General features: G+C 35.7%; 1 protein-coding gene across 1 annotated transcript; it reads left to right on the top strand.

Annotated features, from left to right (window-relative positions):
* Positions 1–11,535: 11,535 nt before the first annotated feature.
* Positions 11,536–18,837, top strand: LOC117327040 (lactose-binding lectin l-2-like). Its single transcript, XM_033883863.1, has 5 exons — positions 11,536–11,724; positions 13,990–14,084; positions 15,858–15,945; positions 16,910–17,150; positions 18,762–18,837. The coding sequence occupies exons 1-5, from the start codon at positions 11,661–11,663 to the stop codon at positions 18,790–18,792; spliced, it is 519 nt and encodes a 172-aa protein (XP_033739754.1). The 5' UTR covers positions 11,536–11,660; the 3' UTR covers positions 18,793–18,837.
* The last annotated feature ends 508 nt before the right edge of the window (positions 18,838–19,345 follow it).

Genomic DNA, 19,345 nt, shown 5'->3' with positions numbered 1-19,345 from the left:
CATACGTTTTGAATGTAAATGCACAATTGCCAATCAGTGGATTATAATCAAAAGTTCATAGGTCAATGTAGCTGTTACTAAAAATAGAATTGGGAATCAATTTCCATGTGTTTTTAGTAGCACGTGCTTTGAGCTAATTGGGAGGAAAACTCGACGCGGAACGCTGTTTTAACATTTATATGAGTTCACCGACCTGTTTATCATCAATGTTGGAAGGGAGACAACTCCATCGTGCCTATGTAAGACACGATCTACGACTGTAATCAGGTGAATCTCTCGTTATAAAACGTAATACATTTCAATTAATGGTACTGAATTTAGTTGTTTCAATGAGTCATTTTAATATTTTATAAAGTGGTCAGTTTATACAAGCTATTGAATCATGAATTAGATAAAAAAAAATGTTAAGGTGATTAACTTTCAACCTTAATTAAATTTGTTTTTTTAAAGTTGACATCATCAGGTACAATGTAATATCAGCGTTTACACTGTTCACAAGTTGCAATTCAATACAAATGGTTCACAACTTAAAATTCCACACCATTGGTTCACAACTTAACATTCCAAACAATTGGTTCACAACTTACAATTTCACACAATTGGTTCACAACTTAAAATTCCACAAAATTGGTTCACAACTTACAAATCCACACAAATGGTACACAACTTACAATTCCTCACAATTGGTTCACAACTTACAATTCCACACAATTGGTTCACAACTTACAATTCCACACAATTGGTTCACAAGTTACAATTCCACACAATTGGTTCACAAATTACAATTTCATACAACTGTTTCACAATTCTTCATTCAACACAATTGGTTCACAGCTCACAATTCGTCACAATTGGTTACAAACTCTATATTCAACACCATTGGTTCAACAACTCAAATCAACACAATTTGTTCACAACTCACAACTCAACACAGTTGGTTAAACAAATCACAATCCAACACAAGTGGTTCACAACTCACAATTCAATACAAATGTTCACAACCTACAATTCAATATAATTGGTTCCCATTTCAGTATTCCTCACAACTGATTTACAATATACAACTCATCACCATTTGTTTACAATTCACAATACATATACACTAATTGGTTTACACCCAATAATTCCACAAAATTGGTTCACACCCCATAATTCCACACAATTGGTTCACACCCCATAATTCCCCACAACTGGTTCACACCCCATAATTCCACACAATTGGTTTACAATATCTTATCAGTAATAATAGAACAGACAGAAGGCCACCCTCTCACGGCTTCGTTTAGGTTATACACAGTTCCTCCTTACGTACTTTGGAGAGGTCAGTCGGTGTTCAGTTCACGTACGGAACATGTGATCCTCACATATCGGACTAATGTACATTATTTTTAACTGGATTTGGGGCTGTTAGCGTCATATGCCCTATCATCGTCCTTCTTTTTATTCTATACTTAAAACCTAAACCACCTATAAGATAAGAAATACTGAAATAGTAACACATCTATATATAGTTTACTCACTGGTATGACTCAAATTGTTGGTGAGCTGTAAACGTTACTGGGGATAAATATCCTTGCAGCAACTTATGTCATAATAATTGTTCCATTAATAATACACAAAAGGATTGGACGCAAGTTATCACAGCTTGTCAATGTGTTCTCCATAATACAATTGTACATATTCGAAACTTAGCAATGGCCTAATGATAAACAGCATATAATAATTCTATCATAGTATCTTAAACAGAGCAGAAAAAAAAGAAAATGAAAAGGGAAGGAAGAGAGAAAGAAGGATATTTGTAGTTGAAATGAAATGCCAACATGTATATTGAGTTGTATACGTACCTATATAACTGTACCTGTATAACTGCCCCACTTAGGTTTCGAACTCGCAACCAAGAGGTGGAGGGCTAGTGATAAATTGTCGGGACACCTTCACCACCTGTCATCGCGGCCCCCTATAGTTGTTCTTGATGGAATGCGACTGCCCTCCTGTATGATATTCAGTGAGGTATTCACCAACTACTACAAGAAGATCCCGCCTTAAAATGACCCTGGCTGTTCACGGGGCGATCAACACAGAAAACAAACAAACTCCATATTACTACAAATATTGCCTTATATAGCTTGGTATATTATCGTAACTTTGACATAATTTTCAGGACACACACCTAATCACATTTAAAATTTTACCCCACTGGTGAACCGTACAGATAAGAACTTAGTGACATGACATACCTGTCACATTTACCGATAAATGTATCTATGAAAAGGGACATTCCTTCATTTGAATAAAGTTTGGATCGTCAAAATTAAACTTACTGGAAAATATGTATTTTTCCTGTGTAGTAAAAGTTAAAATCTTTACTTAAATACATCAGTTTTACTCTCAAAATAAACTTTAGTTCTTCGAGTATTAAGTCATGAAAATTCTCGATTCGACCCGAAGTATTACTAGTTACCACAAAGACATACGATATTTGTCTACAATATGAGTTTTTCTGTGCACTTCGGCGTTATATTTTATTACTGGTACTTGTTGGCACAAACACTCATATAATCATCTTTCGAACATAGATTTCATCAATAGAAAGTGTTCATGTTTCTGATGTCTGAACGAACGAATGCCCCTTTAACTGCTGAGAATGCAACTGCTATAAACTTTAGACGTTATTTTTGTGTTTCGAAATTGAAACATTAACGGTGTTCAACACGTTTATAGGTTCAATCAGGACATAAATTCCCGAAGAAAAAACCCAGACAGATTGCTCAATACAACAGGTGTTATCTTCTGATTATATATAGGGATATCTAAAGGCATTTTCTGAAAGCCGGAATTTCGTTGTGTTTCTTTAAATTTGAATATTAGAATTATATATTTTCATTTGCATTTTTAAGAATGTTTTGACAAAAACAAAAGACAAAAACAATGGGTCTACTGGGAAAAAATGTTTCTAGCAAATGCAATGCATGTGGTATATTTTTCACTGTGCTCAAGTCGACTTTGGCTACTTTCAGGTTTGCTGTTCAGCAGCGAAGTGTGATAAAAACACTGGAAATTGGAAGCCTGCACCAATGACGTCACATCATATATCGTCGGTAACACTGAACACAAGTCAGTGTGGACAGGAGGCGGTGTCCGCCGTCCGATATGCGTGGCGGGAAAGTCCGTGTCCGTTAAAGCAGTGTGAAGTTTACGGACGGGATACCGAACTTCCGGGACCACAGCTTTCATTAAATATGCAACAATGTAAATTCCTAAAGTTTGTTTTCTTTGATTTAAACATATTCATTGTTAAACTTCTAAAAAAGGATTAGACACAAGTTATTCCAACTTATCTACTCCTTCTCCCAAAAAGATGACTAGTAACAAAATGAAAAAAATTTAAAATATGATAATCAAATTTATACTCATTTACTCATCTTGCAAACCTGATTTTTAGATAACAATATCGAGCCTTGCTCCACAGATTTTACAATGTAAATTGAGAACTTATGGATCTATTTCCGTCTGATCATCCGGATGAACTTTCTATAACTCTGAATTGCACTGTAACGTGAGGTTATGCAGTATGGAGTTATAAAGTTCATAATGTCAATGTCCCTGTGACTTTAAAAGAACAGAAAACATAGATTAATAGAGGACCAAAGATGCACTCTAAAATTCAGATGAGCGGTAGGGGTTTTAAAGTTCTTATGGTCAGGGTAAATCTGATTGTTTCTAAAGCAGAACTTGCAATATGGTACGTACGTTTCCGGAAATAATCTCTGAATCGAAAACGTCAAAATTTCTGAAACTTTTAGCTGTTACAATGAACTGGAATGTGAGGTTCCTAATGTCAATTTCGATGTCACTGTTACTAAAAATAGAACCAAGAATAAACTGTCAGAAATTCGTCGAAGACTCCTACAGTCACCAAAGAGTCTGAAAATCCACATGATGATACATTGTACATATACATACGTTTTGAATGTAAATGCACAATTGCCAATCAGTGGTTTATAATCAAAAGTTCATAGGTCGATGTAGCTGTTACTAAAAATAGAATTGGGAATCAATTTCCATGTGTTTTAGTATCACGTGCTTTGAGCTAATTGGGAGGAAAACTCGACGCGGAACGCTATTTTAACATGTATGCATCATTTTGAATCATTACAATGTATGAGTTCCCGACCTGTTTATCATCAATGTTGGAAGGGAGACAACTCCATCGTGCCTATGTAAGACACGATCTACGACTGTAATCAGGTGAATCTCTCGCTATAAAACGTAATACATTTAAATTAATGGTACTGAATTTAGTTGTTTCAACGAGTCAATTTAAATATTTTATAAAGTGGCCAGTTTATACAAGCTATTGAATCATGAATTAGATAAAAAAAAATGTTAAGGTGATTAACTTTGAAATTTAATTAAATTTGTTTTTTAAAGTCGATATCATCAGGTACAATGTAATATCAGCGTTAACACTGTTCGCAAGTTACAATTCAATACAAATGGTTCACAACTTACAATTCAAAACAATTGATTCACAATTCTACATTCAGCGCAATTTGTTCACGACTCACAACTCAACACAATTTGTTCACAACTCACAATACATCACAATTGGTTCTCAACTCAAAATACCACGGTTTACAACTCACAATTCAACCCAACTGGTTCACAACCAACAATTCGATACAATTGCTTCACAACTCAATATTTAACACTCAACTCAAAATAACACAATTGGTTCACAACTTAAAATTCCAATTATTGATTATCAATTCTACATTCAACTCCACACAATTCGTTCATACCCCATAATCCCACACAATTAGTTAACACCCAATAATTTCACACAATCGGTTCACACCCCATAATTTCACACAATTGGTTTACATCCCATAATTCCACACAATTGGTTCCCACCCCTTATTCAACAAAATTGGTTCACACACTATAATTCCACACAATTGGTTCACAAGCCATGATTCCACAATCAGTTCACACTCCATGATTCCACACAATCAGTTCACATCCTATAATTCCACACAATTGGTTCACATTCCATAATTCCACACAATCAGTTCACAGCCGATAATTCCACACAACTGGTTCACAACCCATAATTCCACACAATCAATTTACACTCCATAATTAAACAAAATTGGTTCACACCCCATAATTCCACACAATTTGTTCACATCCCATAATTCCACAAAATCGGTGCACACCCCATAATTCCACACAATTGGTTCACATCCAATACTTCCACACAATTGGTTCACACCCCATTATTTCACAAAATTGGTTCACACCCCATAATTCCACACAATTTGTTCACATCCCATAATTCCACAAAATCGGTGCACACCCCATAATTCCACACAATTGGTTCACATCCAATACTTCCACACAATTGGTTCACACCCCATTATTTCACAAAATTGGTTCACACCCCATAATTCCACACAATTTGTTCACATCCCATAATTCCACAAAATCGGTGCACACCCCATAATTCTACACCATTGGTTCATAACCCATTATTCCACACGATTGGTTTACACTCTATAATTCCACACAATTGGTTCACATCCAATAATTCAACAAAATTGGTTCACACCCCATAATTCCACACAATTGGTTCACACCCCAAAATTCCACACAATTGGTTCCCACCCCTTATTCAATACAATTGGTTCACACTCTATGATTCCACACAATTGGTTCACATCCAATACTTCCACACAATTGGTTCACACCCCATTATTTCACAAAAATGGTTCACATCCCAATATTTCACAAAAATTTTCATACCCAATTTTTCCGTACAATTTCTTCACAAACCGTAATTCCACACAATTGGTTCACACCCCATAATTTCACACCATTGGTTCACACTTCACACCCCATAATTCCACACAACTGGTTCACACCCCATAATTCCACACAATTTGTTCATACCCCATTATTCCATACAATTTCTTCTCAAACCGTAATTCCACACAATTGGTTCACACTCCATAATTCCACACAATCAGTTCACACCCCTTAATTCCACACAATTGTTTCACAACCCACAATTCCAAAAAAATTGGTTCACACCCGATAATTCCACACAACGGGTTCACACCTCATCATTCCACACAATCGGTTCACACTCCATAATTAAACAAAATTGGTTCACACCCCATAATTCCAAACAATCGGTTCACATCCCATAATTCAACAAAATTGGTTCACACCCTAAAATTCCACACAATTGGTTCCCACCCCGTATTCAACACAATTGGTTCATACTCTATAGTTCCACACAATTGGTTCACATCCAATACTTCCACACAATTGGTTCACACCCCATTATTTCACAAAAATGGTTCACATCCAAATATTTCACACAATTTGTTCATACCCCATTTTTCCAAACCATTGCTTCACAAACCGTAATTCCACATAATTGGTTCACACCCCATAATTCCACACAATTGGTTCACACTCCATAATTTCACACCATTGGTTCACACCCCGTTATTCCACACAACTGGTTCACATCCCATAATTACACACTATTTGTTCATACCCCATTATTTCATACAATTGCTTCTCAAACCGTAATTCACCACAATTGGTTCATACCCAATAATTTTACACAATTTGTTCACATCCCATAATTCCACAAAATCGATGCACACCCCATAATTCTACACCATTGGTTCACAACCCATTATTCCACACGATTGGTTTACACTCTATAATTCCACACAATCGATTCACACTCCATAATTAAACAAAATTGGTTCACACCCCATAATTCCACACAATTGGTTCACATCCCATAATTCAACAAAATTGGTTCACACCCCATGATTCCACACAATTGGTTCACACCCCAAAATTCCACACAATTGGTTCCCACCCCTTATTCAACACAATTGGTTCACACTCTATGATTCCACACAATTTGTTCACATCCAATACTTCCACACAATTGGTTCACACCCAGTTATTTCACAAAAATGGTTCACATATTTCACACAATTTTTTTCATACCCAATTTTTCCGTACAATTGCTTCACAAACCGTAATTCCACACAATTGGTTCACACCCCATAATTCCACACAATTGCTTCACACCCCATAATTCCACAAAATTAGTTCACAACCCATAATTCCACCCAAATAGTTAACACACAATAATTTCACACAATCGGTTCACACCCCATAATTTCACACAATTGGTTTACACACCATAATTACACACAATTGGTTCCCACCCCTTATTCAACACAATTGGTTCACACTCTATAATTCCACACAATTGGTTCACACCCCATTTGTCCGCACGATTGGTTCACACTCTATAATTCCACACAATTGGTTCACAAGCCATGATTCCACAATCAGTTCACACCCCATTATTCCAAACAATCAGTTCACATCCTATAATTCCAAAAAATCAGTTCACACGCCATAATTCCACACAATTAGTTCACAACCCATAATTCAACAAATTTGATTCACACCCGATAATTCCACACAATCGGTTCACACTCCATAATTCCACACAATTGGTTCATACCCAATAATTTTACACAATTGGTTTACATCCCATAATTCCACAAAATTGGTTCACACCCCATAATTCCACACAATTGGTTCACACCCCATACTTCTACACCATTGGTTCACAACCCATTATTCCACACGATTGGTTTACACTCTATAATTCCACACAATCGGTTCACACTCAATAATTCCACAAAACTGGTTGACACTCCATAATTCCAAATAATCCGTTTACAGCCCATAATTTCAAACAATTAGTTCACACCCCATAATTTCACAAAATTGGTTCACACCCGGTGATTTCACACAAATAGTTCACAACCCATAATTCCACACAATTAGCTAACATACATTAATTCCACACAATTGGTTCCCACCCCTTATTCAACACAATTGGTTCACACTCTATAATTCCACACCATTGATTCACACCCCATTTGTCCACACGATTGGTTCACACTCTTTAATTTCACATAATTGGTTCACAAGCCATGATTCCACAATCAGTTCACACCCTATGATTCCACACAATCAGTTCACATCCTATAATTCCAAAAAATCAATTCACACGCCATAATTCCACACAATTAGTTCACAACCCATAATTCCACAAATTTGGTTCACACCCGATAATTCCACTCAACTGGTTTACACCCCATAATTCCACACAATCGGTTCACACTCCATAATTCCACAAAATTGGTTCATACCCCATAATTTTACACAATTGGTTCACATCCCATAATTCCACAAAATTGGTTCACACCCCATAATTCAACACAATTGGTTCACACCCCATAATTATACACCATTGTTTCACAACTCATTATTCCACAAAACTGGTTGACACTCCATAATTCCAAATAATCCGTTCACACCCCATAATTTCACACAATTAGTTCTTACCCCATAATCCACGCAACTGGTCCACACCCCATCAATCAACACAATTAGTCCACAACCCATAATTCCACAAAATTGGTTCACACCCGGTAATTTTACACAAATACTTCACAACCCATAATTCCACACAATTAGTTAACACCCAATAATTTCACACAATCGGTTCACACCCCATAATTTCACACAATTGGTTTACACCCCATAATTCCACACAATTGGTTCACACCCATTTATTCCACACAATTGGTTCACACTCTATAATTCCACACAATTGGTTCATAAGCCATGATTCCACAATCAGCTCACACCCCATGATTCCACACAATCAGTTCCCATCCTATAATTCCACACAATAAGTTCACCCCCCATAATTCCACACAATTGGTTCACAACCCATAATTCCACAAAATTGTTTCACACCCGATTATTCCACACAACTGATTCCCAGCCCATAATTCCACACAATCGGTTCACACTCCATAATTAAACAAAATTGGTTCACACCCCATAATTCCACACAATTGGTTCACATCCCATCAATCAAAAAAATTGGTTCACACCCCATAATTCCACACAATTGGTTCACAACCCAAAATTTTACACAATTGGTTCCCACCCCTTATTCAACATAATTGGTTCACACTCTATAATTCCACACAATTGGTTCACATCAAATAATTCCACACAATTGGTTCACACCCCATTATTTCACACAAATGATTCACATCCCAATATTTCACACAATGTGTTCATACCCCATTTTTCCATACAATTGCTTCACAAACCGTAATTCCACACAATTGGTTTACACCCCATAATTCCACACAATTGGTTCACACCCCATAATTCCACACAATCGGTTCACACTCCATAATTTCACACCATTGGTTCACACCCCATAATTCCACACAACTGGTTCACACCCCATAATTCCACACAATTATATACCCCATAATTTTACACAATTGGTTCACATCCCATAATTCCACAAAATTGGTTCACATCCCATAATGCCACAAAATTGGTTCACACCCCGTAAATCTACACCGTTGGTTCACAACCCATTATTCCACACGATTGGTTCACACTCTATAATTCCACACAATCGGTTCACACTCCATAATTCCACAAAACTGGTTCACACTCCATAATTCCAAATAATCCGTTCACACCCCATAATCTCACACAATTAGTTCACACCCCATAATTACACACAACTGGTTCACACCCCATAATTCCACACAATTGGTTTACAATATCCTAGCAGTAATAATAGAACAGACAGAAGGCCACCCTCTCACGGCTTCGTTTAGGTTATACACAGTTCCTCCTTACGTACTTTGGAGAGGTCAGTCGGTGTTCAGTTCACGTACGGAACATGTGATCCTCACATATCGGACAAATGTACATTATTTTTAACTGGATTTGGAGCTGTTAGCGTCTTATGCCCTATAATCGTCCTTCTTTTTATTCTAAACTTATAACCTAAACCATCTATAAGATAAGAAATTCTGAAATAGTAACACATCTATATATAGTTTACTCACTGGTATGACTCCAATTGTTGGTGAGCTGTAATTGTTACTGGGGATAAATATCCTTGCAGCAACAAATGTCATATTAATTAAAAAGGAATTTGAATTTAAATCAATTTTGTTCCATGAACAATACACAATAGGATTGGACGCAATTTATCACAGCTTGCTAATGTCCTCTCCGTAATACAATTGTACATATTCAAAACTTAGCAATGGCCTAATGATAAACAGCATATAATAATTATAATATAGTATCCTAAACAGAGTAGGAAAAAAAGAGAAAAAGAAAAGGGAAGGACGAGGAAGTGAGTAAGAGAGAAAGAAAGATATTTGTAGGTGAAATGAAATGCCAACATGTAAATTGAGTTATAAAAGACTTATATACACTTTGTATCTGTCCCTATATAACTGCCCCACTTAGGTTTCGAACTCGTAACCAAGAGGTGGAGGGCTAGTGATAAATTGTCAGGACATCTTAACCACCTGTCATCGCGGCCCCCTATAGTTGTTCTGGATTGAACGCGACTGCCCTCCTGTATGATATTCAGTGAGTTATTCACCAACTACTACAATGAGATCCCGCCTTAAAATGGCCCTGGCTGTTTGTAGGTGAAATGAAATGCCAACATGCATATTGAGTTGTACACGTACCTATATAACTGTACCTGTATAACCGCCCCACTTAGGTTTCGAACTCGCAACCAAGAGGTGGAGGGCTAGTGATAAATTGTCGGGACACCTTCACCACCTATCATCGCGGCCCACCTATAGTTGTTCTGGATTGAATGCGACTGCCCTCCTGTATGATATTCAGTGAGGTATTCACCAACTACTACAATGAAGATCCTGCCTTAAAATGACCCTGGCTGTTCACGGGGCGATCAACACAGAAAACAAACAAACTCCAAAATACTACAAATATTGCCTTAAATAGCTTGGTATATTATCGTAACTTTGTCATAATTTCAGGACACACACCTAATCACATATAAAATTTTACCGCACTGGTGAACCGTACAGATAAGAACTTAGTGACATGACATAACTGTCACATTTACCGATAAATGTATCTATTAAACGGCCATTCCTTCATTTGGATAAAGTTTGGATCGTCAAAATTAAACTATGTATTTTTTCTAAGTTGTAAAAGTTGAAATCTTTACTTAATACATCAGTTTTACTCTCAAAATAAACCTTAATTAGTAATAAGTCCTGAAAATTCTCAATTCGACCCGAAGTATTACTAATTACCACAAAGACATACGGCATTTCCCTACAATATGCGTTTTTCCTGTGCACTTCGGCGTTACATTTCATTACCGGTACTTGTTGGCACAAACACTCATATAATCATCTTTCGAACATAGATTTCATCAATAGAAAGTGTTCATGTTTCTGATGTCTGAACGAACGAATGCCCCTTTAACTGCTGAGAATGCAACTGCTTTAAACTTTAGACGTTATTTTTGTGTTTCGGAATTGAAACATTAACGGTGTTCAAAACTTATATAGGTTCAATGAGGACATAAATTCTCGAAGAAAAAAACCCAGACAGATTGCTCAATACAAGAGGTGTTATCTTCTGATTGTGCAGTATATATACAGTCTTATCTACATGTTCGGCCTTCTAAGGGACACGTACTTCATATTGTTGTGATTGTCAATATGGTGAAGCTTTGTTCTGTGCTTCTGGTATTAATATTTGCTACAGAATGCTATCAAACAAAAGGTAAGAAGCGTTTCTGATGGGATAAAACAAATTCAGATTCTATTAATTTGTTTATCTATCTATTGTTGGTATTTCTGTCTCTAACACAATTTTATTAATGCATCACTGCTATTGTTCGTGTAACAGGAGAGAGAGTGTGTCTTCACCGGGATCGAACCAGCGACCCTCGGCTTACTGGTCCGCCGCTCTTCCGACTGATTCCCCCTAGTGCGAAGCTAAAAGGCGAACATATCATTATGTACAATTAAAACCTGCCACACTAATCCCCTCTTTCAAATGTGTTCGCCCCCAAATACAACAACCCAGACTACTCCCCCTTTTCAAATGTGTTCACCCACGAATACACATCCCATGTTCTATATCCAACGAAGTCTCTCAATTTTCTATAGCTTACACTTGGAGTGGTCAACGACACCAAATGAAACAGGAAAGAGAGTAGTGTGCCTCCACCGGTAATTCGAACCAGCGACCCTCAGCTTACTGGTCCGCCGCTCTGCCGACTGAGCGAAAGGGAAATTCCCCCTAGCGCTGAGCTAGAGGGCGACAATATCACATTTTACAATTTAAACCTGGCACATTTTGTTTGGCATTGTTATACGTCACTTCCGATTTTTGGGGTCAATGAGGACGAATTAACAGTACAAGACACTTCGTAATAGGAATTTATCAATCTGTCTGAACAATGTACATTTTTGCAGGAGGTTATATTAGACAACACTTAAAGGGTTAAACAATTCAATTAATTGATTGCCAAAAGTTTAGACACTCTCATTCGTTCTTTGCTCTATGTTTTCTACTGCTGGGTTTTCATGAAAAGTGACGTCATATGACTCTGCGTGTTACGAGGACGTTTAATATGTACGAATAAACTACATGTAAATAGGGATTGGATTTCACTTTTATGTTAACCATGCTTTTATGGAGCAATTCCTCTAAGAATATATTCTATGGGGCGCGCTAGCGCCCCATTTAGAATATAGTCTTAGAGGAATTGCTCCATAAAAGTATGGTTAACATAAAAGTGAAATCCAATCCCTATATTTACACTTATGGATGTTGTTTCTATAAGTCTTTGTAAATAAAAAAAATCATATAAAAGTCGGACACAGTGGGAGGAGTCAATTATTAGAACAGCCAATGGTAACGCTTCACAACAAATTGAGACTTTTTTTCCGCGGTAAAAAATAGTTCTGTTTTTTATTATGATATTAACATAAATAACAAAAACATTTTGATAGATTATCATATTTAATATTGTCAAACATGTTATTTTTATACATTTAACAATGGTAAACAAACTTAAATTGTAAATGTAAACAAAGCCATGTGCTTGGCGAAAGTAGTTCCCGTACCCTGTCATATTTTCATACGCAAGTTCAAAGGTCAATGTTTCCATGCAAGAATGGTAAACAAATCGGTCTGGTATTGTTATATAGTGACAAAACTTTGCAAGTGTAAATATTGGAAATCAATGCAAAACATATTATTGGTGAAGTCATTTTTTCTGTAAATCATTTCCTTGTACTGAAAGTGTTGTTTCTGTTCGGACAGTATGGTGTAGGTAACGTATACTAGTCAACTGAAAAATATTTCGTAATGAAAAAAAAATGAATGTAAAGTAATAATCTAAACTAGGCCAATACATTTTTTGTAAATGTTATATTGTTTCATAATATTAACCTTTATGAAGGTTCGCCTTTGTTGGGATCTACGGGGAAATAGCGTCAATTGGTATCTACACCTTAACACACTCCACGTCCGTCCCCAAAGAACTCATGAGTTTCTTAAGCTCGTTGAATGGCACTGTGTAACGTCCATTACAACATTCAAGAAGATCCAGGGGCGCTTCAAATGACAAACACATTTATCATCACCCAAATATTAGATTTATCAAAGTTTAAATAATTTCGGGATGGATTTTTTTTAAACTATTACACTCGTATGTGTAACGTCCATTCCAACCATTGAGATCATGAAGTGCCTTTGCCTCAACTGGTAGCCGTTTCATCTGTCCCATTCTAATGATACCGGAACAGGCTATGGCAATTTCGATGGTTAGGTTAAGTATTGTGCAAAGGCCTATTAACAGCCATGTTCCTTCAAAAACGGTTGCTGCGAGGAATTTGATCTTAAGTAAAGCAAAAACATATTTTTCTAATTTGCTATTATTATTATTATTTTTACGAACGGGGCGCATTATCATGCATGTCGATAACAATTTTTGATATAATGGTACATATATATTGTATACCCATTCAATTACAGCTACGTCTACTGCAAAGTGCCTTGACGGTTGGACGCAACATCACCAAATGTGTTACAACTTCGTCAGTAAACAAGAAACATGGATTGAACATATGGTAAGCCACATGGTTAAGGAGGCACAAGACATTGTCAGTTCAGCTCCCATAAAATAATTATTTATACCAAAATGATTTGTTGGAGTAGCAGATGTACGATGCTTGCTATTGCACCAACACGTAACTTGTGTTGTGCATGTAATTTGAATAGGTCCATGTTTGCGTATTGAAAACACAACATATCTGTACTGTAGGCTTATAATAACTACATTTAAATAAAGCCAGAATATGTTATATTTGGCGTTTGTTGCTGTTTTCGTGTTCGGAAGATAACCTTGCATATTGAGCCAATGGCAAATATAGCATACGGGGCATTTCAATACATGTACTAATCAAGGCGCAGAGTCACGTTGTGAGTAATCGTATGTTTTAAACTTTGGAAATAACAATGATTGCACAAGATGAATAACTGACAATGTGGGTGTCATCTGTCGTTAAAACAAACTGTCAACACTGTCCGTAATCAATTTAAATAGGTCATTAACAATACGACCTACTAATAATATACAATGATTTGCAAACAGAAAGACAGAGTTTCTAGATTTCTAACGCTTGGAAGACTTCATGTTTGGGGATAGTTATGTTGTGTAATCAAAGTGTGTTTTCCCTTATGTCAGAGCACAAGGTTGATATTTGTTTTTGTTTTGTTTTGTTTTGTTTTTTACTTCCAATTGATCTGTGAATTGAAATGAATATCCCTTTGCACCCTAGCATGTCGATGTTTACAATACAATAGTTTATTAATGATTTCACCTTATACATTCGAGGTTTCAGAGCTTATGCCTGGATTAAAAGCACCAAGGCGGCTACATATTCTTCTTTGGTATATAAAACGAAACTCATTAAAGGCATGTGTCACCATGTTGGGCAAATTTATTGCAGTTGACATATGCACTGCCCTCGAAAAGTCCTGTTACAAATATTAGGTAAAATACAGCGAAGTTAATCTCGAAGTCTTTATTACAATTTGTTAGAGTAATAATTTTTAAGGATGTTTTTGTTCTTTTCAACAGTGTATATGTTTTTTTTTTGCAATGGAAATCCTAAAAATGCAACATTCTGGAAATTTCCCTCTTTGTTTAATATAAATTTCAAAAATGCATTTCTTACATTTTTTACTGTTAATCAGTTAAACAATAACTTTTATTTGTGTCAGTAAAAAAAACCCATCTTTTATTCATTTTTGAACATTATGGAAAATAGGACCTTCCATTTCCTCTCCCTTCAACTTCAAAGAAGTGAGGTACATTTTGTATCTTTTAAATAATTTGCAATCGTCACGTATAAATGGACTATCTTAGGGGTATTACAACACTTTTTTTTCAAATTTTATTGGCTAGCCATTTTATTAAAACGTTTCAAGTGTAAGAGAACTTTTGGAGGGCAGTGTATATACATGTACAACCACAAAACAAACGAACGATTATTTGTCCTTAATCAATCTGGTTTGTTCATTATGTATCCAACCTTTGGTCACAGATGAAATCAATCACGCTGTTTTCTTACCCTTTCGCATCGTCTTAGACGATTATCTTTCCTTTGTTGCCTTCTTGACAATACCTCCTAAGGCACATCTTTGACCTCCTGCGAATTCATTTCTGGGATCAGGTGCCTTGCTACTGTGATTTGTTAAAAATATAATCTGAAGTCCTATGATGTGTTGATATTATTAATAGATATGGCAATCCAAGTTCATAAGCAAACAAAATTTAGCAAGCATAAGTGTTTGTAGTTTGTAAAAGTGTCTGTACAAATGCGTATTTCTCCTTTCAGCAAAACTGTGTCGCCATTGGTGGACATTTGGCTACTATCAACGATATTACAGAGAATAGATATCTGGAGGCAGAGGCGCGGAAACGACGTATGTTTAACAAAACGCAACCTAGTTTGTACTTGTTTGATACGAATTGGAGCAGGCATAATGGTGTGTGCTGTCGGTTATATTGTGTTTGATATGACACACACAACATTTTCGTGTTTATATGTGTCGCCTATCCCGCTTTGCCAATATCACAAAGCATTTTACATGGGTACTCTAGGATATATTTGCAGAGACCAATGCAATTCATTGCTTTCCTTCTAAATCCAGAAATTTGGGTTTTTTACAAAGAAAAAAAAATACAAATATTTAAGAAATGATAGTAAAGACAGTAATGGTTTCTGCTATACATCCCACGATACACCTTTACCAGAAGTCTAGTTGCTCTTACTTTTATAATTTGTCCGAAACAGCCTAATATGCAAGTGCTAAACGCAAAATATTAACATTGTTGACGCCGCCATCACCGTCGCTACAACCACCGTCGGAAAATCAACGTCTATGTGCCGCCTTGACGACATCTAACATAGGCGACACAAAATATCAATCATTCTGCCTGATCTCATTTGGTAAACAGATATATATATATTCTTTATCAGGGCATAGGAAACGAACCTTTCTTCACTTTTATATATAACACTAGTACATTTTTTTTGTACAGCCAAATATAAAGTTGGTGGATCATAACCTAAAGATGATCATATATTAGCAAACCAGATTTGTATTTTGTCCCTAAATTTATAGATCGCTGTAGATAGGTACAGATATGTCTTAATTATGTTGTGCATCAATCAATCACACATTTTAATTTTTTTTATATAAGAACAGGTCAAATATGTAGAAAATAATTAACTGTAAGCCTACTTATTTGACGAAATCAAATTTTCGCGATAAAAAAAATCAAACAAAACAAGTGATTAACAGAAAAAGAATCGACGGTCAATATACATTTATTAAAATGTAAGTAAGAAAAAAGAGGAATACAATACTTTCTCTCGTTTCGCAGATGCCACGTTTTGGGTAGGTGGTACTAATATGAACAACAATAACACGTGGATTTGGATAGAAGACAATTCATTTGTTCCAATGGGACCGTGCGGGAGAGGTCATGGCTTTTGTGAGTGGAGCAGGGATGAACCAGATAATTCCCATGGTAACGAACATTGTCTTGAACTGAACATACACACGCAATGGAACGACAATTACTGTATGGTTCTACAAGGCGCCATATGCGAAGCCCAACCAGTGTGAGTATATAGGTTTTGATATATTCTGAATATAGTACATTATTGATATAATCTTTATAGCCCATAAATAAGGTAGCTAGGTCTAATTAGTGGTGTTATTGGAAGGACAACAAAGAATATTTAAGGATCAACATCAATTATTTTTTCTGTTATACAGTCATAACAGAAAAAAACTGGAGTGTACTCTAAATAAACCGCGAAGCGGTTTATGAAGAGAGTACACTCCAGTTTTTTTATGTTATGACTGTATAACAGAAAAAATAATTAATTTAATTCTTATAATTTAATTTCGTCGTATACACACCCAAGATATTTCACTTTCTTTGGCGAACTCTTTTCTGTGATAAATTATTACGCAACGTCATCAGCCAATCAAAAATGCCGTTACATTTCGCAACGTCAAAAATTTTGTTATGGATGTATAACAAAATTATTTCAGCCAATGAAAATGCGTGTTTCATACAAAATTAAATTATTGACATACATTGTAAATAACAAAACCATATGTAAAACAAAAAATTAAAATTAAAATAATAATAATATGGATTTGCATGAAGACCTTTCAAAAAGTCCTAGGAGAATAAGACATTGTGCTTAAATGGCTTAAAAGTTTAACTTTGGGAAAAGCAAGGGGTCAAAGAAAAACATTAACACAATCGTATTCCTTATTTGATTATTGAAAATGAATCTATTATGAACCGTTGTATATTTTTGTATGAAAATGTTACTTTCTCATAGTATTAATCTTTGTAAATGATTTGTAAATGTCTACCTTTATTGTCATCCGTACGTTCCTATAAACTTTGCAGAAAATGTCTCAGTAAATATAATTAAGATATTGTGTATTTTATTTTTGTCTGTTAACTTCTTACCGTAATTCTTTTGTTGCCTCATTAGTCGATACGGTTATTGATGATCAGCATTTTTTTTTCTTCAAATATTATGTCATTTTAGAAACTTAAATTTAGAGCATAATTTCACAGAAAAAAACATCAATTTTAAAGGTTAATTCATAGAGTGCAATGTTATAGTACATCTTGATGTTTTTTTTTTAAATATCTTGGAAAATAGATCCCTCACTTGAACTTCCTGAAATTTCATCAGGAAGGGTTATTTTCATGATAATTGCCATTGTCCCTGACAAATCGATAATTTTCACGAAATTTGCGAACTATTCACAAAAAAAAAAATTTAAAAAAAGAGAGTGTGTATTGCTTTGTAGATGGCAATCTATTTAGTCTTAGTTTTAGTCTTGTTTTATAGATGCTAAAGTTATGTCGTGTTGTTTTAAAAACAACAGAGTCTGTACAAAATGATGAGAAATACCATGACAATCATCAATGTAAATAATGACAGCTTTATTATCAAATCTGGTAGATAATGAAATTGATTATCAAATGTATAGACGATTTTCATATAAATAACGCCACTGGTTTAATAAGTAGTCCTTCATTAAAGCAGTTACTGGCCTAACATCAGTTCCAAGAGTGAACATTATGTTGCTGTTTTTGTCGTTGTTGTCGTTGTTGTTGTTGTTGTTTTCGTTATCCCACCGAGGTCGAGATAACGAGATTCGGGAGTATTACAATAATCTACCATCTTTACTTACAGACCAGAAGGCCATTGGATAACTTTGGGATAACTCTCCAATTTTTTTGTAAACTATGTAATAAACTGTATGACCCAGTGCGATGTTCTTTGTTGTGTTACCTGATGGGATATCAATATTCAACAAACGCTTACTTATGCATATTTGTGCTGATTGTATCTGTCAATCGTGATTGAGTGAAGAACAAATCAGCGCATCAGCGTCATATGTATCTGTATGTAGATTGCCCTATTCTCCAGAGGATCGCCGTCTCTGACTGTAGAAAAAAGCCCAGATGGTGGTCACACATCCAAATCAGGTCGATGACGATCACTCCATTACATTCAGCAAATGAAAGCCTTATCTTCTATTTACAGACGTATAGTTTTTCCTGCCCTTTCTCATAATTACGATCCGTTTTGATACCGAAGACATCAAAACAGCTACGGACAATGCCTTACCACATCTAAACAAGGACCAGCATTTTTGATGTCGGTCGATTGACATACTTTATTATTCTCTAAGTAGGTCAGGAAATTTTAAAAGGAAATTTTACTTCCATTATGTGCACACCTCTCGACATGTAACAATTTACCCCTGCCTTATT

Source organism: Pecten maximus, chromosome 5, assembly GCF_902652985.1.
Source record: "Pecten maximus chromosome 5, xPecMax1.1, whole genome shotgun sequence".
In the NCBI taxonomy this organism is placed as follows: domain Eukaryota; kingdom Metazoa; phylum Mollusca; class Bivalvia; order Pectinida; family Pectinidae; genus Pecten; species Pecten maximus.
This window is presented reverse-complemented; position numbering and strand designations above follow the sequence as displayed.

Bases quoted from the DNA above. Each gene is read 5' to 3' on its own strand.
- LOC117327040 (XM_033883863.1), top strand. From the start codon at position 11,661: ATGGTGAAGCTTTGTTCTGTGCTTCTGGTATTAATATTTGCTACAGAA. The intron at 15,946-16,909 runs GTATGTTTAACA...CTCGTTTCGCAG, and splicing joins GGCAGAGGCGCGGAAACGAC to ATGCCACGTTTTGGGTAGGT. The intron at 17,151-18,761 runs GTGAGTATATAG...CTTTACTTACAG, and splicing joins ATATGCGAAGCCCAACCAGT to ACCAGAAGGCCATTGGATAA.